General features: G+C 31.3%; 1 protein-coding gene across 8 annotated transcripts in view; it reads right to left on the minus strand.

Moving 5' to 3' along the window:
• The window catches only part of LOC105839018 (RAD50-interacting protein 1), a 150,593-nt gene that overhangs the window by 46,800 nt on the left and 79,184 nt on the right, over positions 1-24,609 (minus strand). For all 8 annotated transcript variants that reach the window (XR_004963910.1, XR_004963911.1, XM_036289019.1 and 5 more), the window contains one exon: positions 20,024-20,285. Coding sequence is in view for 6 of the 8 variants with exons in the window: in XM_036289019.1 (XP_036144912.1) it covers positions 20,024-20,285 (262 nt within the window). In the remaining 2 variants the exon portion in view is untranslated. The remainder of the gene's footprint in view (positions 1-20,023; positions 20,286-24,609) is intronic.

Here is a 24,609-nt window from a genome sequence, read left to right on the forward strand (position 1 = left end):
CCACGCCAGTTTTCATCATTTTTCGTCATAAAATATCTCCACAAAAAATTTGGAAAAATTTATGTTAAAGTAGACGTTTTAAGATTTTTTTTAATTGAAGGTGTATCTCTGAAATATAACTTTAAATAATTTTTTCTAAAAATTCAAAAAAATTATTTATCCGTATTTGTCAAAATTAAAAAAAATTTTAATAGTTTTATTGATGTTTATAACATTTTTTTTTTTCATTAAATTTAGTTGAACTGTTTAAAAAAAAACTGCTTTTCTGATTTTGCTTTTCCCCTCCATAACTCTTTAAAAAATGTTATTTTCAGGTTAATATTTATAGGATTTTTTAGTTACATAAATGTCAATCTATGATACCAATTTGAACTTGTTACGTGAGAGGGAAGGGGGCAGTTTTTACATACTTATTCCTCTAGGCTCTTTTAATTTAACTTTTCTTTAAGTTAAAAATTTTCTTCAGTTTTTTTGGACGGCCTTTATCTAATTCTTAGATTATTAAGTTTCTCATAGTTGTAAAAAAAAATATATTCCCACATTAAGGTGGTTCGATATTGACTCTCTTAGTCAACGGCACAGCCAACACAAAACTTCCTCAAATTTATAGAAATAATCCCTAATTTCATTTAAGGGGTTCATGGCAGTCAGTAAGTTTGAAACAAATCAATTTTTCAATTTTGTTATTTCCTTAAAGTAGGACATTTCAAGAATATTCTCTAAAAGTTTCAAGCTAATCTGATTAAAAGGGACGGAGTTATAGAGTTGTAACAATTGCTCTGTTTGGAGCAGGTAGTCCAACGCACCGGCGCGGCGGTAGCTGCTCTCTGCTTTTGTTAGGAATACTGGTATGTGTGTATATCTGCGGAGGGATCATATACTATACATATAAGTAATATATAAGTTTATACTTGTGTTAGAATATGTTTTGAAGCAGTATAGGAAAGTTCACCGGAAAAATGATTGATAAACTAAGTGTTTATTACGATTTAGCAATACGTAGACATTGTGAGTCAGTTAAAGGAATAAAAAACGCGATTTGGGCTACATTTTACCATTATAGCTCAACTGATAAAAGTCCTCAACACAAGTGCCTGGAAGGAGCCGCGTCATGGTGCAAATATCAGTGCGTTAAGGCGACTAACGAACTTAACTCTTATAAACAGAGTTACACGCCGTTATCTGCAGACGTTTTGAAAGTTATCAAGCCCATATATGAAAATTTAAATAAAGATGAATTACTTACAAGATGTATCGGAAGATTCACGCAAAACAATAATAAAAGTTTAAATCAAGTAATATGGAAAATAGCTCCAAAAACGATACCTGCCAGTTTAACAATCATTGAAATCGCAGTATATATCGCTACCTGCATATTTAATAAAGGCATGGAAAGAATTCTAACCATTATGAATACCATAGGAATTAGTTGTGGCTCTAACGCGCATAATTATGCGGAAAAAGAAGACGCCGCTCGCATACAGCTCAGCAACAAGCGCGCGCGTGAGAGCACTCGAGAGAGAAAAATGCTTTGTCGCCAACAACAAATTGATATTTTAGAAGCGACTCTATCAGAAGAAGATGCTCTGTATGGCCCTGGAATAGACGACTCAATGTAAGTTAGGAAAAAAAATGTTTAACTCAGTCAAATTAGAACTTAAAATTTTTAATGCGTTTTTCTCAAAACAGCATTTTTCAAATCGGTGAGCAAGATTGCTGAAAAACGGTTCAACGTATAGCTCTGAAATTTTTAAGACTTCTTTTGTACATAATTACGGGATCCTTGATCGAAATTTTTATTTCTTTATATACTTTTTTTTATTGTCAAAACAAATACTTCTTTTTTAGGTAAAAATTCAGTTTTTACTTCCAATGTCCGCCATTTCGTTTCCAATTAATTTTTTCCAAAATCCTTCGATCAGGGACCCGCCAAACTAATATTTTCTAAATCTATCCGTATTTTTGTTTACAGATGATCCAGTCCCGAGAAATCTTGCTCACCGCAAACCACCTTTTTTAAAAGGCCGTTCACGCCATCGGCTGTTATGCCCAAACGAATGAACATTTTTGTGTGAAAATTTTTGTAGACATTCCTTAAAACTTCCTCTATAATATATTAAAATTGTTTAATTTAAATTAAATATTTAATTATATTTAAATTAAAAATATAAATAAGTCTCCAAAAAAAAATCGCAAAAAAGTGCGTTTTTTTAGCCTACTGACTGCCACTAACCTTTTAATATTTTAAGTTGATAATTTTCCCGATGTTTCAGTTGATTTTTATTATTCATTTTGCAATATTCATTTGCAATCGGAAAATTAATTTATCACTTAATGAAGAACGGAATCAGACGCAGAGCATTGCGCACGCGTTAGCGCCGCGTCGGCTTTCTGCTAGCAGAAAAGCATGCATAACCTCGTAAACTATATTTCCGCGATTCAATATCTTTGATGTTTAGTCGGCAACTTCTTACGTAACTCATATCATTGTAAGGCTTGTAATTTCAAGTTTTAGTGGTTAATTTTCTAATTTGTTCTCCAGTTTTTTCCAAAAGTTCTGTAAAATATTGAAAAACTCTCAAAGCAACAAAAACAATAAGCTAAAAAGATAATTTTCAAACAGCTCGTTTTCCAAAATTTTGTCGGCAACATGAACTAAAATTTCGACAGAAGATGCATTTTGTTTTAAATAATAAAGTCTCATTTCAATCTTTCATGTTTAATTTTGATATCAAACCACCTTAACCCTGTTCGAACCATAATGCCACATTTTTTTCTCAACTTTTAATGCTCTATTTTTTTATAAAATCAACCAAATAAAAATTTTTTGAATACGATTTTCGAACGCAAAAAGCCTCCTCTTTCAAATATACTCATTTAAAATTTCAAGAATTTATTTTAATTTTGCGTACAACCTACCGCACTTGACTCGTATTCGACACTTTTTGTTTTGTTATTATACTTAGGTTAATTTAGTTACATTAAAAATTTTTTGCATACATAAAATACCAAGTCAAAAGTTGCGTTAAGATTAAATTAAGCTAATTTAAAGTTAATTTTAAACAGCATTATTTATATTATGTTACAATTTAAATGTAACGTTTTAAAATTAAGTAAAACAATTAAAATATAAATCATCAAGAAGTTATAGCATAGTCAAGTATAGCATAGTTATGGCAAAAAAAAGGATATTTTTCAACACCATGTAAAATTTTTACCTAAAGATATAGATAAATAATGTGTTTCTGTTTTGAAAATATGTATTTTTATTTAAAAATGATGCAAGAGGATCAATAAGGTCGATTTTTGAACTATCATACTTGCTTTATGATATATAATACGTCATAGTTGAGGTTGAAAATTTTCTGAAACATCTTTACAAAATTATTTTACGTTATATTCAACATAAATTATAAATCTCCAAAATTAGTATAAAGCTGATTCAGCAAGAAAAATTCGAATTTCAACTTTTTTTTTAACTTCCCAGACACCACATAACACTAAAAGACGACGAAAAAACATCTTTTTCAAGATATCTTTTAGGTAAGACTAAAAGACATTTTTTTAATTTATAGTATCGTCGAAGAGACAACTTAAGAAAAACATCTTTTCGTTGACTTTTTATAGTTGTCTTTTCAGCAAAACAAAAAATGGACTAAAAGATATCTTTCCGCTCGTCCAGTTAGCGAAAGCAACACGCAACGGACTTGCCCGCTAGTTAGTGCGCGGCGCCGTCGATAGGCGGCTTAACTCTCTCGGGAGCAAAATGCAGCCAATCGACTACATAAAGACCACCCGTAGCGTGGTTAAGGGAAGCAAAAATTAGCTTCTTGTTCCCGTCCGATGTGGAAAAGGACTGTCACACACTACTTTCAATTTACTCATTTTAATTCAGTGAACGATTCGCTACAAAAAAAGTGAATTGTTCATTCCAGTCGAATGAAGAGTTCATTTATCGAGCGAAAAATCCATTCTTATAAGAAGTGAGATGTCACGCCATTTTGAATGGCCGTATTTTAACTATCGCTGACTACCGCTGAGATGATTAAAAGCTCCGGCAGACCACCGTGATTTTGCGATGCGCGATATCCAATGAAAGCTCTGCTTTTTCGAAAAAAAAAACAGCTTTTATTAGATATCAAGCTAATCTGCTGAAGCTCTCAAAGATGTCTAATATCAGACGTTTTTTAGTCAACGGCTATGATGTGACGGACAAAAATGACTTTTTGTGGGACATAAGTCGTCTTTTAGTCATCTTTTCGTCGACTATAAGCTCTACCTAAAAGATGTCCATGACAAAAATTTGTCATCTTTTAGTCGTCTTTTAAACGTCCTTGTGTCTAGGTCTGCAATTCAAACACCCGTAGATGCAACACTTTGGCTAATGTCCACATTACAAGCGTTTTGGAAAGTTTTTAATGCATGTTATAGAAATATGCAATAAAAAGTAGATGTTCTAGGAAAAAAAGATGGCGGCCAGTGGTAAACAGGTAGGACCTTCGATCCCGGAATTTTGTGGGAAGAGGAAGTGAAATAGTGATTGAGAAGGGTTAAAAAATGGAGTTAGAGAAATTGAGATGTAAGAGGAAGCCCGGACATTGGAGGAAGGAAAGCGGAGGAAGGACGAGAAGCAAGAGAGCAAGTTAAAAAAATTAGAGTAAAACATCAAAGAAAGGATGGGCGTGGAGAAAGTGGGTGTGGAGGAAGTGGTGCACGGAGAGAGCGCCAGAAAGAAGCAAGCGAGTATGAAATAGTAATAGATAGCGCGTGTAAAAAAAAGGTTGGAGAGTGAAAAAGTCTGGGCGCGTGCGCTGAAGAAGCTGGGAGATGCAAATGAGGAGCAGTGTATCGATGTATCGATGTATCGACGACAGATGGATCGAGGGAAAATGGAGCAGGGAGAAGTCAGCAGGGTGACGAGTCAGGAAAGGGCAACAGTAGACGGTGAGAGTGAGAGTCAAAAAGCGTGCGATAGATCGATACGTCGATAGGAAAAAGATCAATGATCGGGTGAAAAGCTTATGGATGAGCAGTAAAGCGGGTCACACACACTTTTGGTAGAACGTAATAGTAAGGTTTTGACTTATCACATACTTGATTTAGTCGCTTACTGTTACGGTCGCCCAACATGTTGAAACCTTACTGTTACGTTCTACGGAAAGTGTGTGTGACCCGCATAAGAGCAAGGTTATACTAGCCATGTAATAATGTAGCGAGAGAAGAGCGCGAAAAAAAATAAAGAGAATAAAGGCATGAGCGAGTAAGTGCAGAGAGATAGAATGGAGATTGTAAGAGAACTATGAGAAATAAAGAGATACCTGGAGGGAAAGATAGTGATGGTAAGAGGAAAGTGAGTAAAAGGAGATAAAAAAAAGAAAAAGTAAAGAGAAGATAAAGAAAAGATTAGGGAATAGAGAAAGGAAGACCAAGGCGTAGAAGAGAGAGAAGGAAGTGAAGGAGGAGGAAAGACGTGAGTTGTGGCATGGAGGAACAGAAGAGTGCGCGATGGAGCCGTAGCAGGAAAAAGCATGAAAACAAGAGGAAACTGGAAAAGGAAAAAAAGAGGAAAACAGAAGACACGGATAAAAAGCAAGAAGAGGAAAGCAAGAATAGACTGGAGAAAGAAAAGGAGAACAGGGGACAAAAATAGAAAACAAGAAAATCAGGAATGGAAGGAGGAAAAAGAAGAAGAGGAAAGAAAAGAAGAGAAGACAAGGAAGAAAGCAAAACGCAGAGGAGTTTTAAGCAAGGAAGAGAAGAAGAGATGTAACGAGAAAGTGAGGCTGAATGAGAACGTGATAAAAAAGAGAAGGAAGGATAAAGTGCTGAAGGATAGGGCGGAAGCAGCGGAAGAAAAAAAGGTAAAGATGAGAAGGAGTTCGAGTGCAGGAGAGAAAGAAGGAGGAGAAAGTAGAAGAAAGAGAAAGAGAGAATTTTGATTGATTTATTGATTGATCTCTAATTAGCTTTCTTAGCTATTTTCAATATACATATATAATCTTATGCTACATCATTTATGACAAACTCTTTCAACATTCGTTTAAACATTTCTAAACGATCACAATGTTTAATTTCGGGTAGTAATGCGCTAAGAAACCCTCGTAAAATAAACTTTTATGGGCGCTTCTTGTTTAGCGAAATTTAATAGCAATATCCCCTGTCTGCCTAGTTTTGCGTTTTTTCATTACTATTCTAAGTCTATTACTAAACTGTTCCGGCATCATATTATTCAAGATCTTAAAAATAAATATGCACATATTGTAGTACAGCCTTTACTTTATGGTCATAAATTGCAGCGTTTGGAGTATACATTTAACCTTGGTACGTCTGTCACATTGCAATATGATTCTCATAGCTCTATTTTGCACTTTTTCAAGCTTACTTAGCTGTGTATTTCCCATATCAATTAGTAGCGCACAATATTCAAAGTGAGGTGATATAAATGTCTTATATATCATACATCTAGTGTATTACTTTCTAAATACTTCAATTTGTTTTTTAACTATTATCTCTAACACCTTTTCATATATTGGTATTATATTAATAGGCCTATAATGACTTGCCCTCTAAGATTTTTTACTTTTGGTATTAGAATTATCGATGTTTTCCACTCTTTCAAAAAACAACCCTCACTTAATGATTTATTTATTATATCACAATATTCTTCTCCTATGACACAAAACACCAATTTTAATATATTGCTAGTTATTTCTTCTACTATACCTTTCTTTTTTGGTAATTCCTTAATGATACTTTACCACAAGAGTTTGCGACTTCAGATTTGAAATTGTGACCAAATAGCGACTTTAAAATGTTTAGGTTAGGTTAAGATAAAATATGGGGAGAAGGTACAGGGGGAGGGGCGGAGACCCTCCTCCCCCCACACGTTCTCTGTATCACACTTTGCATATGGATTAGCAAACATGCAAATCACGCATTTTATATATTATTAAGTGATATAAAATATTATTCTGGAAATTAAGATAGATAACAGTGATTATACAATTTAATTCTTTCTACATCAATAATGAAGATTTAAGAATTATAAATTTCCTATTTGTACTGTACCACGTGAATTTGTGACTTTATCTGACGCCATATAGATAGAATTGTAGTATATATACATCAATCACAACATTCTCAGTTCATTGTTCGACCATTCTCAAAATGTGGTGCAAAGAACGTGTGGGGGGGAGGGGCTCCGTCCCTTTCCCTGCACCCTCTCCCTGTGTTTTTTCCTTTTTTCTTTTCTAAACTAAAAAAAATTTATTTACGCATTCCTCTACCGACGGGGGATCGGCAGAGGATGTGGGACTCGGGGAATCTGAAAGAACTCCCCAATACCTACTAAAAATCTTACTATGGCCGTCTGCCGGTGCTACAGGCCGAGAGACGGGATCACACGAGGTAGTCCACCGCCTCCCGGTCACCGCACCGATGCCCTCCTTCCCCGTTTCAAACTTCCTGAAGAAAAGGAGGGTGGGGAGGGTCCTGCTCGGGGACCGCCATTGGGATTTCTCTTGTTTAAAGAAGTCCGGCGAGCCCACATCGTCCTAATTCGGCGGGAAATGCGCGGCCACGTCGCATTCCCCGCCTCCATCTCGGGACCGATTTGCCTTTACGGCGGCGGAGGCCTCTGCGTCCGCACGCGAAAGCCCCCATCGGTCCCCGTCGGTAAAGTACAAGCGTCGATATCATTTCACTCTGTTAGCGGGGGAAAGGGTGGATCTCGCTACTCGTGAAAAGTCGCAGACCTATGTAATGTACTTTTATACTGAATAATTACACAGGCACACAAAAAAAAGTAGTTGGTCCGGCGGACTAGACTAGTCAATCCTTATGTATTTTGACCCGCTGAATCCGAATCCAAGGTCAGAATTGCAAAGTTAGCTCGTATTTTCTAACTTCAAAAAAAAATTTTTGTTAAATGTTGGTCCGGCGGACCAGACTAGTCAATCCTTATGTATTTTGACCCACTAAATTCAAATCCAAGGTCAGAATTGCTGAATTGGCTCATTCTTTTCTAACCTTAAAAAACACCTTATAAAAGTAGTTTGGGTCACAAATGTATAATCCGGAGCGTGCAGGCTTGCGTAATCACATTACTCGGAAAAAATTTAATACGTATGACAAGTCTGAGCTTCTGTGAATAAATAGCGTAGAAAATTCACTCCCTTTTTCTATTATATATAACTCCTTTATTCTCGAAGATTTGGATTAATGAACAAACTGAAACCTGGATGTTACAAGTCTGATGAGTAAAGACTATTCATCGATTCTTCTAAGAGAAGCTTGAAAGCAGTGTTGCTGCACAATACTAATGTATATGCCTCCATTGCTGTAGCGCACTCGGTAATGATAAAAGAAGAGTACACAAACCTGAAAACAGTTCTTAAAAAAATTACATACACAGAACATAGCAAATTTATGGGGATCTAAAAATTCTCACCATATTATTGTGTCAACAATTAGGTTACACAAAAAATCCATGTTTCCTCCCGTAAGAAAAAATTGTGCAAAAATTACTGCACAAAAAATTGCATATTTTTGTGCATGAATTTCTGCAGTTTTTACAGATTTTTGTACAAAGTTTTCACCTTCAGAATTTTTCTGCAGAATATTTTGCAAAATTTTATGTAATTTTTTTTGAAGGCAAAAAACTTCAGAAAAAATTACATAAAATTTTGCAAAATATTCTGCAGAAAAATTTTGAAGACAAAAACTTTGTACAAAAATCTGTAAAAACTGCAGAAATTCATACACAAAAATATGCAATTTTTTGTGCAGTAATTTTTGCATAATTTTTTCCTACAGGCTATGTGAATAGAATAGTAGAGATCAAACAAACTATTACATAAGAAAAGAATGGCCGACAAGAACATCTGTGCAACCTGAGTCTAAAAACATCATAAATGAACCGTTAGTTGAACCTTCAAAAGTTCTTCTACCTCTTCATATCAAATTAGGACTCATGAAACAATGGGTAAAAGTTCTGAATAAAAAAGGTGAATGCTATCAGTATCTACAAGAAAAATTTTCTAACATCTTTGAAGCAAAATTGTGGGAAGGAATTTTCGATGGACCTCAAATACCTAAATTGTTGAGAAACGACAATTTTGTCACCAAAATGAATAAAGACGAGAGAGCAGAATGGCTGGGTTTCAAAGGTATCACAAAAAATTTTCTAGGAAATTACAAAAGTCAAGATTACAGAGAAAGAGTGGCGGAAATGATAGAAAACTATAGAAAACTAGGTTGCTTAATAAGTTAGTTGCTTTTAAGTTGCATTTTTTGGATTCTCATATCGACTACTTCCCAGAAAATCTAAGTGATTATAGTGAAGAACAGGGAGAAAGATTTCATCATCAAGGAGATGGAGTATCGATATCAAGGCAAGTGGGATGTGAATATAATGGCTGATTTCTGCTGGACGTTTGAACAAGATGTCTCTGTAAAAAGGAAGAAACGTAAGAGAAAGCCATTGCACAGAAACTTCGAAAATAAAAGAGTTATACTAATATAATAGAAAAAGGGAATGAATTTTATACGCTATTTATTCACAGAAGCTCAGACTTGTCACGTACTGAATTTCTCGGGTAATATGGTTACGCAAGCCTGCACGCTCCGGATTATACATTTGTAACCCAAACTGCTTTTACAAGGTGTTTTTTTGAGATTAGAAAAAAATAAGCCAATTCAACAATTATGATCATGAATTTAGATTCAGCGAGTCAAAATACATAAGGATTGACTACCCAGATAACCAAGCATGATTAATCATTTCAAGCAAACTAGTGCACTGCATGAGTTGCTGTTTGGTTGTCGTCATCACATTAGAAATGCAATCGTATTCAGCAACATGAGTGATTATACAAGGATTCAGTTGATAAAATTTTAAGGGCAAGCGGTCAGCAATATTAGTACGGTAAGTTGTCAGCAATGTGACAACATGATGACAACTGATGACTTGTCATTGCATCAACAGCGGTCAACAGCATTTTGATGGCAACGTGATGGCAACGAAAAAGAGATATTTTCCTTCGTATGTCGCATATTTGTTCTCAATCGTTGCAGTTTTGTAATTGATTCTCGTTGTTAACAAAGTTGAAACAATGTGTAAGTATTAAATGTTTACAACAATTTGCCAATAACAAAGCAGCATGTTGCACGAAAGTAATTACAATATTTTTTATTGTCTATACCTTTGCAAATTACAAAAATACGTAAAAAAAAATTACACACACAATTATGTACCTATATTATTTTTTACTATTAAATCTAGAAACTTAAATAACTCACATAAATAATTATTTACTGTATTATTTTTATAAATTATTATGTTTGCTGAATTAAATTAAAAAAATAAAAAATACATTAAAATCATATTTTTAATTACAAATAATAAGCAAAAAATTTAAACTATATTTCTTTAGTGGTAATAACGTAAAATAAAACCGTTCAATAAAAATTATAATACAAAGTATATATCACGAACTAAAACATCCACTTTTACAAATAATTATTTGTTCAAATATTACAAACAAATATGTTAATACAAATTTTATTACAAAAACTTGGCGCCGCTAAACCGAATGATTTTCCAGCTCTTTCTTTTTCTTTTGTGCGTGCATCTGAATGTGTGAGTGCGTGTATGTGTGTATGTGTGTTAGTATATAATTTTGTTTGTAAAAAGAAATTTTTAATATCTCAGTTTCTTATACGTGCGTACGTTCAAATGTCTCTCTCTCTCTCTCTCTCTCTCTCTCTCTCTCTCTCTCTCTCTCTCTCTCTCACGCGTGCGCGCGCACGTGTATAATGTTACACGTATATAATGCCATTAAGATTTCTATAAGAAATTGTAATTTCAAGTAATTATTATTTTATTATGCAAGTTAGATTATAAGAAAGCTCTTTTGTATTAAAGCAAATTATTCAGTTTAGCGGCGCCAAGTTTTTGTAATAAAATTTGTATTAAAATATTTATTTGTAATATTTGAACAAATAATTATTTGTAAAAGTGGATGTTTTAATTCGTATAAACATCCATTTTCATAGTTGGCGCATTTTCTTCATATCATAATTTTTGTAGAGAAAATGAACTTTTTGTTCTTTTTGAGGAAAAGACAATTTTATTAAAATTTCCTTTGTAGTACACATTTGTAATGCTAAATAAAAATTATTTTGTACAAAAATAGATTTTTGAGGGCGTTTCATGCGCGCGTATACTTGGCGCTTTTTTATACCTTTTTTAAAAAAGGTAATTTTGTTGGGATTTCACTCATTTTGTAGTAGCAGATATCTCATTTCTTTTTATAATATATATGAAGGTCTTCAAGATCTAATTAAAGATTAAGACTCAGATTTAATTAAAATAACAAAATAGTTATATTGGTTTTATTCTTTATCTGTAATACTCACATGTTTATTTCATTAATTATCAATTGTTTTTATAAATAATGCGATGCGTATAAGGTCTAATACACATATATAAACGGAGCATAAACTTACTAACTATATTATTCGGAGTATATCTGTTTTTCACATGCTTTCACATTGAAAAAGATACTTTGCAATAGTATATAGTCAGTATGTCTAAATATTTTTATCCGCTTGTATATGTATATGTATATAACTGTTTTTTTGTTGTTGCGACAATACGAAAATTAACATTTTTTCAAGTTTACTTTATTGCTTATAATATTAGGTTTTTAACAAACTAAATTACGCGACAAAAAGCTTAACATTCTCTCACATACTCAAGCAAATAGAAATGCCTAGACATATTAACTGCGCGGTTTCAGATTGATATTTCCTTTTTCACATGTTTCCACATTGAAAAAAATTACGTATCCAAATTAGTACAGTTAGTATGTCTATCATTTGTGTATTTCTATCCGCTTGTGTATATGTATTAAAATTATGTATATTATCTTTCTCTTCCATATTGAAAATGTCTACTTGTATGTATGCGTATCATTGTTTTTTTTGTTGCGACATGCGGAATATACGACCTAACATTCTCTGACTCTTTTATTATAAATAACCTAATAAACATTTCTTTTAGACATCAAATAATGCGATGCAATTGAAGTTTAATATTCCGTCACATAAGAATTGCCCAGACATATTGGTTGTATTGTCTCATGTATCCAAACATAAGCATAATAAAACCTTAAAAACATACATGCACGCACGCACGCACATACATTTGGCGTCTTTTCTTTATCTTTTTTTAAAGAAAGGTAATTCTGTGCGGATATTATATATTTTGTGGTGTTAGGCAACTTAAATCCATGAAACTATGATTAACTTACTACGACATATTTAAACAAAACATTAATTAAATTTTAATTAATTAATTCATCTAAAGACATCTAATAATACTAGTGCTAATTCCAAGTTCGTATCTCCAAACATTCTCAAGATTTGCATTTTTTAAAATTAATTAATAAATAATTAATTAAATTTCAATTAATTAATTAATCCGAAAATATCTGATAATACTAGTGCTTATTCCAAGGTCGTATCTCCAACCGTTCTCGAGATATACAGTATAAGATTTAATTAATTAATTATATAATTATTTAATTAATTAATTAATGCGAAGATATCCGATAATACTAGTGCTTATCCCAAGTTTGTATCTCTAACCGTTCTCGAGATACACATGCTACAAGGTGTAATTAATTAATTAATTACTTAATTATAGATAAGCATAAAGTCTCTAAAGTGTTCCGATACCACTGCTTATCCCAAGTTCGCATCTCCAACCGTTCTCGAGATTTCCATGTTTTAAAATTTAATTAATTAATTAATAATTAATTAAATTTTAATTAAGTAATTAATCCGAAAACATCTGATAATACTAGTGCTTATCCCAAGTTCGTATCCCCAATCGTTCTCGAGATACACATGCTACAAGGTTTATGTTGTACCCCTCGTTGTGAGTACGATTTTGGGATCGCTGCCAGAGATCTCGCGAGGAAGGTATTTCGTCACATACACCGTTATTTGTCTCGAACACTTTTATTCTTGTATTCAGTTACAATGGGTAGATCGCGACCCCGCAAGGCAGAGTGTCGCGTCTATTAGCTCGTTGTCCACGACCCCGCAAGGCAGAGCGTCGTGGTTATGTGTTTACAATAAGTTATCTCGGCGATACACGACCCCGCAAAGCAGAGTGTCGTGTGTAGTCTTAGTTTGTCTACTTCGAATTGACCCGATCCTCACCTTCTTTCGCCGGTTTATATATCCGATAATTCGGTAGTTGGACCGAAAGAAGGGGAGGATTGCGTGAGGGCGTAAATCGGTCAGTATTCCAAATTATTGCTTAGACAGCAAGTGCTGTCTAAGGAGCATTGCGCTAATTGTCGAGCGGATTGCGCGAAACCTCGCGCGATGCGCTCGATGCTGACTGCAGCTGACCGACTTACGTCATCGTGTTACTGACACCTTATCGTTATGAGTGTGTCACTCATAACAGTTTAATTAATTAATTAATTAATTAATTATAGATAAGCATTGACTCTCTAAATTGTTCCGATGATACTACTGCTTATCACAAGTTCGTATCTCTAACCGTTCTCGAGATACACATGCTACAAGGTTTAATTAATTAATTAATTAATTAATTCGAAGACATCTGATAATACTAGTACTTATCCAAAGTTTGTATCTCCAACCGTTCTCGAAATATACACGTTACAAGGTTTAATTAATTAATTAATTCGAAGACCTCTGATAATCCTAGTGCTTATCTTAAGATCATATCTCTAACCGTTCTCGAGATATATATGGTACAAGGTTTAAACATCTGATCATACAGCCATTTGATGGCAAAAACAGTAAAAGTACAAATCCCCACCACTTAGCTGGACGACGACGATAATAATAATAACGACTACGACGTTTCTTAATCAAATTTATTCTTGGGCGAAAAATTTTAATCGCGATATCTCCGCTCGTAAGTCACGTAGCGAAAAATTAAAAAAACTTTTATTATATAAATTGGGTACGAGCTATCTATTAACCTTATTGAGAAATCCATCGGTTCAGTCATTATTGAGATCCGATAATTACGGTCTTCTCGCGTAAAAGAAGCACGGTGGTGCCTCGCTGCGCGTACACTTGGCGCGAGACACTACCGTGCTCTTGATAAATACAAAAATATTACAAATTTTGATTTAAAAATACTTATGTATACATAATTATTATATTTATTATTATATATGTCTAATATTTAGAAATATATATAATTATGGACAATTTTGTTAATTATGTTATTATTGTCATTTATTTATTAATATTTTTTGTTCAACAGTTAATTGAGCATTTTATAATAATATAAAATCTCTACGTTACTTGTAGTATATGTACATATAATAAATTATACATAAAAAAAAATTTTTTTGTATTATAATTTAAGCTGCCCCTAATACTTTAATTAATACTTAACAAAAATCCGTTAAATTGTAGCGCAATTTATATATAAAATAATTCATTATAAAAACTTTTATTTTTTGTCGAATACATTAATAAAATAATACAATTATAATAAAATATCTGAATATAATCAAAATTATATAAAATTATACATAATCATACTTTCTTATTTTATAATTATACATTTTTATTTCATAATTTTCTTTCTTTGCCTTTCCTCATGATATTCAAAGAGTTACCGCTTGGATAGATTTATGCCGATCTAAAAAATCATATTTTTAATTTTTTGAATAACGTATACGTTATTCAGAAAATTAAAAATACGATTTTCGTTGACGTGAATTATTACACATTTCTATTCGGTTTACAAGATATTAATGTCATATGTACATCATTAATATTTAAGCATATGTTGCCATCATGTTACTGTAAAATTATACAATATTTTTTTAACGTTTTTTAAATATTTGTTTTTATTATTTTTACATTATTAGCGTTTATTGTATAAATAATATTTATTTAATATTTATTAAACATTTGTTTTTCATTAATTATTTATTTCAAATGATGAATTAAAAAAAATATTTATAAAAATGTTTATTTAACGTTTATTTAATATTTATAAATTATTAATTTTTTATTAAAAATAATAATTTAAGAAAATTATTTAAGTAGTATTTATTTAATATTTATGTAATTTTTATTTTACACATAAAAAATCGTTTAAAATAATATTTTAAAAAATATTGGTTTAATAGTAATTTAATATTTATATTACAATAATTAATTATTTAAATAATGATTTAGGACAAATATTTATGTAATATTTAATTGATGTTTTTATAATATTAATTCAACATTTTAATAAATCGTTTAAAATAATATTTACGTAACATTTATTTAATGTTTATGTAGTAATAATTATTTCACATTTAAAAAGTTTAAAATATTATTTTTAAAAATATTTGACTTCTGGTTAGGAAGCGTTACTAATTATGGAGCATAAATCAAGTGTAAAAGAACAGTGAATCTATACATATAATGAGAGTGTTAAAAGCGTACGTATAAATAAAACCTCTAAGAGACACAAATTGAAGCATCGAAATATAAAGAAAGTGAAGATCAAGACAATATATATATTATCAAAACAATATGGCATATTAACAATACTCAAAAATTATAAGAAATGACATCTATCCTTCATTTTTAACGAACACAGCAAAAATATATTTTTTCATAAGTTATTCCACATGCTATTTCGCATATGTAAAAACTAGTAAAAAAACTGTAAAACTTTATGTTTAATTATAAAAACATGAGTTAACTATACATGTTTGATCCTTTTGACAACAATTATTGAAATGATCTATAACAAATATGTATGAGTAAACATGAAGTACTCATGGATCATCACAAAGTGTTAGGTTGCGTACGATCTTCGAAGTCAAGCAACATCGACGGTGGTTAACAGTTGGATGGGTGACCATTTTTTCGGGCGTATAAGTTAAACATATTCTAACAAGTACGACGTACTGTGGGTTGGCTGAAACATGTATAGTCTCCTCCCCTAAATTATCGTAGAAATTATGCGATGCTGGCCTGGTGAGGTTACGTTGAATTTATCAAAATGATTGAATAATGCAAACAATTTTTTGCTTTTAAAACATTAAGCAACTTGGTGCCGTCATGTTGCTGTCACAAATTAATTCGTCAGGAGAGCAAACTAACATCAACAAGTTGCCGTCAACATGCTGTAGTCTAGTGTCGAATTCACGTGAGTACAACCTAAAAGACGCACAATGCTGAAGCATCTTGTCTCGAGTTTCTAGAAACTGTATGCTGCAACGGTTGACAGCAACATGGCGGCAACTTCATAGGCGTTTGGTTATCTGGGTAGTTTAGTCCGCCGGACCAAAATTTAAAAAAATTTTTTTTTGAGGTTAAGAAAAAATAACCCAATTCAACAATTCTGACCTTGGATTTGAATTCAGCGGGTCAAATACATAAGGATAGATTAGTCTGGTCTCCCAAAACAACATTTAAAAAAATTTTTTTTGAGATTAGGAAAAAATGAGCCAATTCAGCAATTCTGACCTTGGATTTGAATTCAGCGGATCAAAATACATAAGGATTGACCCCACATAGAAATGAAACCTCCAGTAGACGTCTAATGGACGTCTGCCATGGAAGTTTAAACTTCCAGTAGACGTCCATTAAACGTCCAATATAGAGCCATTAAAAATCCACAGTTCCGCACTGTGGACGTCTATTAGACCTTCAATAGAGGTCGTCAAAGAGGTCTATTAGACGTTGTGTGGATCATTAACAGAGGCTTTACGGAGCCTCGATGGATGACTTACGGACGTTTCGTGGATCATTAATAGAGGCTTCACGGAGCCTCGATGGATGATTGACAAAATAAAAATTTAAAATAAAAATTTCATTTTTTTAAAATTATTTTTATCAACAGTACATACTAAATTTAGGACAAATTTTTATTAATTAATTAAATTTAAATTATATTATTTTATTTTATTCTTACTTGCCTCTGGTTTTGAACCCGGGACCTTAGGATTACAAACCTTGTACTCTATCTGCTATGCCAATTTGACTCATCGATATGGGTACTTGTTATTGTCTACATATATTACATATATGTTATAAACTGACGCAATTATATTATTTTTTATAAAAGCAATTAAATTTTGCAAAACATTAAAAATAAATAGCATTAATTTATTTACTTATTAATTTCATTGTTAAATTTATCTTTTTCCATAACCTTAATAATTTGATGGAAATTGCGATCTATTTAGCATTAATACTTTGAAGCGTTCAAATGGTTAATTAGATAATTTTAACTATATAAATCATATATTCTAAGAAAAATTGAATAGTACATTTATTATTCTGTTTTTGTATTCAGTACATGATAAATTTAGATTTTGTGCATTTTTTTGTGCGCAGTAATTGTAGACAAACCGTTATTTTTGAAAACATCTTTATGATAATTTTTTTTAATATTAAATGGATCTCTCATTCAGGATGCTATAGTGTTGTCTGATTTCTGAGTCAACTACGACGCGCATGGACGGCTCAAAAATCGGACAGCATTGTGATATCTTTTATGAGATATTAAGCTGATATCATTTAACTGTGATATCATAAGGATAACATTTTTAAGAAACTTAAATGAAACTCTTCCATGAGATATCTCAAAGACCTCTCTTAGTAAACGTCTCTGATAAATGTTACCATTTGGACATCATTTCCAAGATATCTAAATGTTTTCTTAAAAAAGTTCTCTTAAAGTTTTCATTCTGATAAGCGTGTTGTCTGGGTAACTTCTATTATGAAAATAAATGTTCCATACAGCTACGGAAGTTTAATGGATACCTAATGGACGTCTATCTAACTTCCATCATGGAAGTAAATGTTCCATAGAGCTATGGAAGTTTAATGGATCCTTAATGGACGTCTGTCTAACTTCCATCATGGAAATAATGTTCCATAGAACTATGGAAGTTTAGTGGATCCCTAATAGACGTCCATCTAACTTCCACTGTGGAAGAAAACATCCAATGGAGCTATGGATGTTTAATGGATCCCTAATGGATGTCTATCTAACTTCCACCATGGAGGTAAACCTCCAATGGAGCCATGGACGTTTACTGGATCTTTAATGAACGTCTGTCTAACTTCCACCAAGGAGGTAAATCTTCAATGGAGCTATGGAAGTTTACTGGATCCCTAATGGACGTCTACCTAACTTCCGCCATGGAGGTAAATCTCCAATGGAGTTAAGGAAGTTTACTAGACCTCTAATGGACGTCCATCTGACTTCCACCATGGACATAGACGTCCCATGGATCTATGGAGGTTTAATGGACGTCCATTGGACATCCACTGGATGCCAATTTCTATGTGGGACTAGTCTGGTCCGCCAGACCAACATTAAAAAAAAAATTTTTTTGAGGTTAAGGAATACGAGCTAACTTTGCAATTCTGACCTTGGATTTGGATTCAGCGGATCAAAATACATAAGGATTGACTTATGTATCTAGTCCGCCGGACCAACCACTTTTTTTAGTGTGCCTGTGTTATGTATCGTATTTATAAAACTATTTTTGTTAATAATTTTAACAAATCACGAGCGACGGTTAAAATCTTTTGAAGATCACTCAGGAAAGTGACCTTGATAACATATGTCAAGATCAAGGTCATCGGAGCTGCCTCCCCTAAACTGAATAATTATCAAATTTTATCCTTTTTCTAACCGTGCTTTTAAAGTAAAATCGCATTGCAAATCACAAAGCTCTGCCTGAAATTCTAAGCTCTTTAATTTGTACAGTGAGAGAATTCTTGAAAAGTACTAACTCTTTTCTTAATATTTCGAAATCAGTAAAACAGGTATTAAATTGATTAATTAGAGAATTAATTATATCTATAAGTTTGTTTTTCACAATTCTTCAAAGAAAATTTTGCAAGAAGGAAAAAAATAAAAAATATTATTTCTTAATGATTTTATATTATGATATATTATGATAATATATTTTATATATGTAAAATAGTTTTATATACATAACATATATTAATAATAAAATTATTAATATTCTATTATTTAATAAAAATAAAGTTTTAACAAGAAAAATATTTTAGATACAACCCCCCAGTATACTTCTTTAGAGGGGCCCAGTTCTTTAAACGCGCCTGAGATGTTCACGTGTGTTTGGCGGCTCGGCCGTCAACGAGCGGAGAAACGGTGAATGTCGTCTTTGAAATCTGCCCGAAAAGGGCAACTAACGTCGAGCACTGTTCTACACAAAGCAAATCCATTCGGCACTTACTGTAATATTAATAAACTTGAACGTAAAGTAAACGATATCCACGCTTGTACCACATGGGTTTGCGACTTTCTACGCTGTTCGTTTTCAATATTTTCACATTAATCAAATAGCGACATAAAATTGGTGGGTTAGAGTTAGGAAAAATTATGAGAAGGGGTTCAGAAGCGAAGCCTTTCCCTCACCCACACGTTTTCTGAGAATATATTCTCTTTCCACATCAAATTTTGTGTGACAATTATTTCTCAACAATATACCATACTTTTGCGTATTTCTGTACAAAGCACCCTTATCAAGTGAGTGCAGGAAGAGAAGGTCGAAGGCTTCCCCACTTGCACTCCCCGTGTGTGTGTGTGTGTGCACGCGCGCGCGCGCGCGCGTGTGTGTGTGTGTGTGTCTGTGTGCGTGCGTGTTTGTATGTGTATGTATGTTGTTCTATTTTACATGGATATTTTTCAAATTTCTTCTATAAGGAAAAGTTACTCAGGATCATGTCCCTGATAACATATGTGAAGGACATTGAAATCGGGGGTGACTCCGTATAAATGAATAATTATCAAAAATTTTATAAAGTAAATTTTCTATTGGAAACAAATCTTTAATATTTTTAGTTATATTTTTGGTATTATAGTTGTATAAATTAGATAGTTTTTTTTTTTCAATTCTTTAAAAGTAAAATATCTGACTTGTATTATTTTTTAAATAATTAATTCAATTTACTTATATTTGTATCAAACCTTTATATCCAAGTGTTCGAAACCTATAGAATTCACTATTGGTTGAATGTTCTTTTGAATCCATTGAACGTGATCTTTAATCCACGTTAATATCTGAGTAAAAAACCACTCTGGCTTGTCTTGACGGTTTGTTAATTTGGCTCCTGTAAAATGATAAATAAATCTTTGCCGAAGAGGTCTTACTAAAAGAGCGATCGGCAAACTAACTGGAGCAAAGTCTGTCAACAATGCAGACGTTACTACAGGTTTTATCATTTTTTCTCTAAGTCTTCTCATTAAGGATATATGTATCACATCTCAAAGCATTACTAAAAATACAAAAATTTAATAATTTCTATTGTTACATTTGAATATTTGTGTAAAATTAAAGCCCAATTCTCTTATTAGTTCTAATGTTATTTATTTCTTTATTCACTCTTAATTCACTTTTATGTAAAATCGCATTTCATATTTAATACTTTATTTGCAAGTTTGATGAAAAAGTATCATTACAAAATCAAATTTAATCACTAAATTGAAATTTTTACATATACTAATAAAACTCTAATAAACATTTGTACAAAGGTTTATTTGAAAAAAATAACTTATGATTGCGGCAATCCTGCGCGACTAATTAAAAGTTGGAAAACATTAGTTTATGGCCGTCAAATCATTCTTTAGTGACAACATGAACAATTTTGTTCAGACAAGAATCAAACGGAAAATAAAAAATGGTTACTTTTTTTTAAAGAAACTTCACAGCATTAATGCTTAGTACAAGCTTACAACTTTAATTTTACCTATATATATATATTGTACTTTTAAGAAAAAATTAAATTTTTACAGAAAAATTTGGCAATAAGAAAAAGTTTAAGGAATTATTTAGATAATAAAATAAGACAAAAATCAATTATATAATAAAATTTCAATTAAGACTTTCTTTTTTTATTGTAAACGTTTAAATATTCACATAAAAAATACCTAAAAGGCACGTGAATATTTTTCCCTAGAATATTACCCAGTTAGCCAGGCCTGCTAAAATCACATATCGTGAAATCTTTACAAGAATTGTTTCAATTTTGACAACAATTTTATGACAAGTATTTGCCTTCTGCTTTATCTTCTAAACAAATTTACGATAAAAGTTTTCATCACACAATGCTGCAAAGAACAGAGAAAGTACATAAATATTACGTAAAGAAATCACAAAATTTGCTCGATAAAATGCAAATTTTAGCAAATAACAGAGCAAACCTTGTCACACGACACGACAATAAATTTATGGCAGAAACAGAAAAAAGTGCTTTTGATAAGCACGGTAAATTAGTAGTAAAAATAAAGAAAAACTTGTCAAGCACACTTTTGCAACAAAATTGTGAAAAGGTGTGTCCGCAAATAGCTTAGCTTTTGCTGGCAAGACTTGTTGCAAATAGTATGACGCATATTTTATGCAAATAACAGATATTATCAAGTTTTAACAAGAATCACTTCATTTCTTGGTGATTAATTGTCCCAAGATGGCGCATTTCTCGTAAAAAAAATTCATCTACTGGGAATAAAATAAACTCGCCAAGAACAAAGAAAAAAGTACGACTGCACCATTCACATATATTATAATATTGGACTAATCATGCTTATGATCGACAGAAATGAAATACTGAACTAATCCAGTTCAATATTTCATTTTTGTCGATCATAACCCTTAAAGGGCACTTTGGGTCTAAACAACCAGTATAAATTGATTCATGTTGTATTTGTACTCAAAAACCTAAATTAATAGACTTAAAAATTTAAAAACATAAAAAGTAATTTTAATTTTTTCGAAAAAATACCTTTGGTTCCTCAAATAAATATCTTTTTTGAAGCACACATTATAACACTTATTTGTTCCTAAAAGTACGTCATTCTAAGAGTACGCAGTTCTATTTTAGTGCAAAAATATTAAAAATTGCAAAAGTTATCGCATTTTTTGTAAAAAAACAGCATTTTTTTACTTGTTTTGCCGATTTTGATTTTTGAAACTAACTTCATTTATTTATATTTCTTTCAAAACCATACTCCATTTTGAGCAGTTTAAAAACATTAATGAATTTTTACAGCTCAGAAAAATGCACTCTCTCGTTACAGTAGGCATTCAATGTAGTGCCTGGGTCAGTTTGACCCGTGTGCCCTTTATGTTCTACACAGGAAGTGTGCTTTTTAAGGGTTAATTTCGACCAGGTTTGATCTGTTCTTACAAATTTGCTATCATATTGTGTACGGCAAAGTTTTGCTTTGTTCTTGTTAAAAATTTGCTGTTATGCTTTACTAGCAAGTTTTATCTTGTTATTTGCATAAAATATACGTCATACTATTTACGACAAGTCTTGCCAGCAAAAGCTAAGCAAGGGTTTGCTCGAAATTGCTGAAAACTTTACACAAAGTTTGCGTCACTTTGCTAGCTCGATTATATATAGATATTATAAAAACACAAACCTTCTGAAATGTTATTTTCAATTTTGTTGTTGAATTTTAATATTCAAATAGATGTTATATCTAGACTTTGAATCAAACTTTCCTTTTTCTGTTTTTTTTTTAGTTTGGTTGATTTTTAAAATATAAGAATTCATAGATATATTAGATAATATTCTATATATAAAAAATATATAAATATATATAAAATATATATATATAATAAAATTGTTTTTTAAATCACTTTTTTCAAACTAATCAATCAATTTTTAAAATTAATTTTTAAATCAATTTTTTCTAATTTCTAAAATTTTCATTAATAATAAAGCAATCTTCATAAAACTTGATACAAGTACATGTTCTTTTATTATATATTATTACTCAAAGTGATATGTGCAAAACTTTTTTGTTATTAATAAAAAATTCTACCACTTTTCCTGTCCAATGGGATCCCCGCTCCTCATTTATATTCGCTGACATAGGACGACTTTGAGACTTATTATTTACAATTGTTGCCGTATAACGTTCATTTGTTTTATCAATATGGGTATTTTTATGATTGTAGCAGCATTTAGAATTGACAATATCTTATAATTTTTAACAATTATCACCCACGCCTTCAATTTACTTATAAAGTAGAGAAAGATGGTGCTTTAAGTTTCTTACAATAGTTATACGAGATAATAATCATCTTATTACAAATTGGTTTCGTTCAAATCCATCTTTTCTGGGCGATATATAAATTATTTATCATATCATCCTATCACATATAAAATTAATACTATTAAAAATTTAGTCGATAGGGCTATTTTACTTGCGTACAACCGCTTTCATGGACATAATATTATAAAAGTTAAAAAAATATTATTGAATAATTATCCTAGTTATGTTATCGATTAATTTATTTGGTCCCGTGTTAATGAACTCAATAATCCATATCATGAAAATATTGTTGACAAATCTCACCTAAAAGATTTTATTAATATTCCATATATTAAAAAGTTAAGTGATAATATTAGTCGTATACTTGCTTAACAAAAATTCAGAGTCTTGTATACTATTTTTTTGTTTACGTTTTACAAAGTTGCAAAACTTTTTAAAGACCCAGATTTCACAGTTTTGTCCTTAAAACAATATAATAAATAAGATTATTTGTATCTTAGCTACACTAGCACATAGTGCATATCAAATGAGTACCAAAATAAACTTATTTTTCCAAAAAATTGCTGTTTAAAAAGACGCAGCCAATTCTTCTGATAAAAACATTGCAATTATATTTGCAGTATTTTAATTATAATATGTTAAAATAGAAATCCATTTTTAGCAGATGTCTTCATAGATTCAAGTTTAAATTGTAAATTTATTATATTCTATTATACATCTTTTAGACATTTTTTAAAAGTATGATATAAGACGTCTAAAAAACCTCTTAAAAAGGTCTTTAAAACATCTTATGTCCCGATGTTGGACATTGTGTTGTTTCTTCGACAATATTTTAAAAATTCCTTTTTAAAAATAAATTTTAATTTGTTCTTCATAAATTATACAACTTTTGTTTAAAATTTTTTGTAAAACAAGATTTTTATTTCAATATATTTTTAAAAAATGGGACACCTTATATACGTTCAACCTTTATAAATATTTACTACTAAAAAAAATAGGGAACACTTTTCATATACTAAAAAGTACAGTAGGAGCATGTGTGTGCTGCTCCTGCACGGATTTGATTGAGATTTTTACAAAAAGTTGAAATTAATGTGAGATTAAATTTCCTTAGATATTATATCTGAAAAAAGGATTTTTATGGCAGTTATGAAAAAAACAAGAAAAATCGAATAAAACTTTAATCTCAAAAACGGCTGAACCGATTTTGATTAAAAAAAATATGTTATGGGTTTCAATACCCCAATGTTATAAAAAAATTAAAGAATTTTCTTTTAAAAACTAAATTTTTTCAAAAATTTTCAAAATTTTAACTCGCATTTAAAAAAAATCCGTAATTTATTTATAACATTATGGTATTAAAACCCTATAACATATTCTTTAAATCAAAATCGGTTCTGCTGTCTTCAAGAAAAATATTTAAAAAAAATTTTTTCATGGGATCCAGATGAGGTACCTATTACCACCCTTTGTAGAAAAAAATCTATGACTTC

This window comes from Monomorium pharaonis, chromosome 6 (genome assembly GCF_013373865.1).
Source record: "Monomorium pharaonis isolate MP-MQ-018 chromosome 6, ASM1337386v2, whole genome shotgun sequence".
Taxonomy (NCBI): Eukaryota; Metazoa; Arthropoda; class Insecta; order Hymenoptera; family Formicidae; genus Monomorium; species Monomorium pharaonis.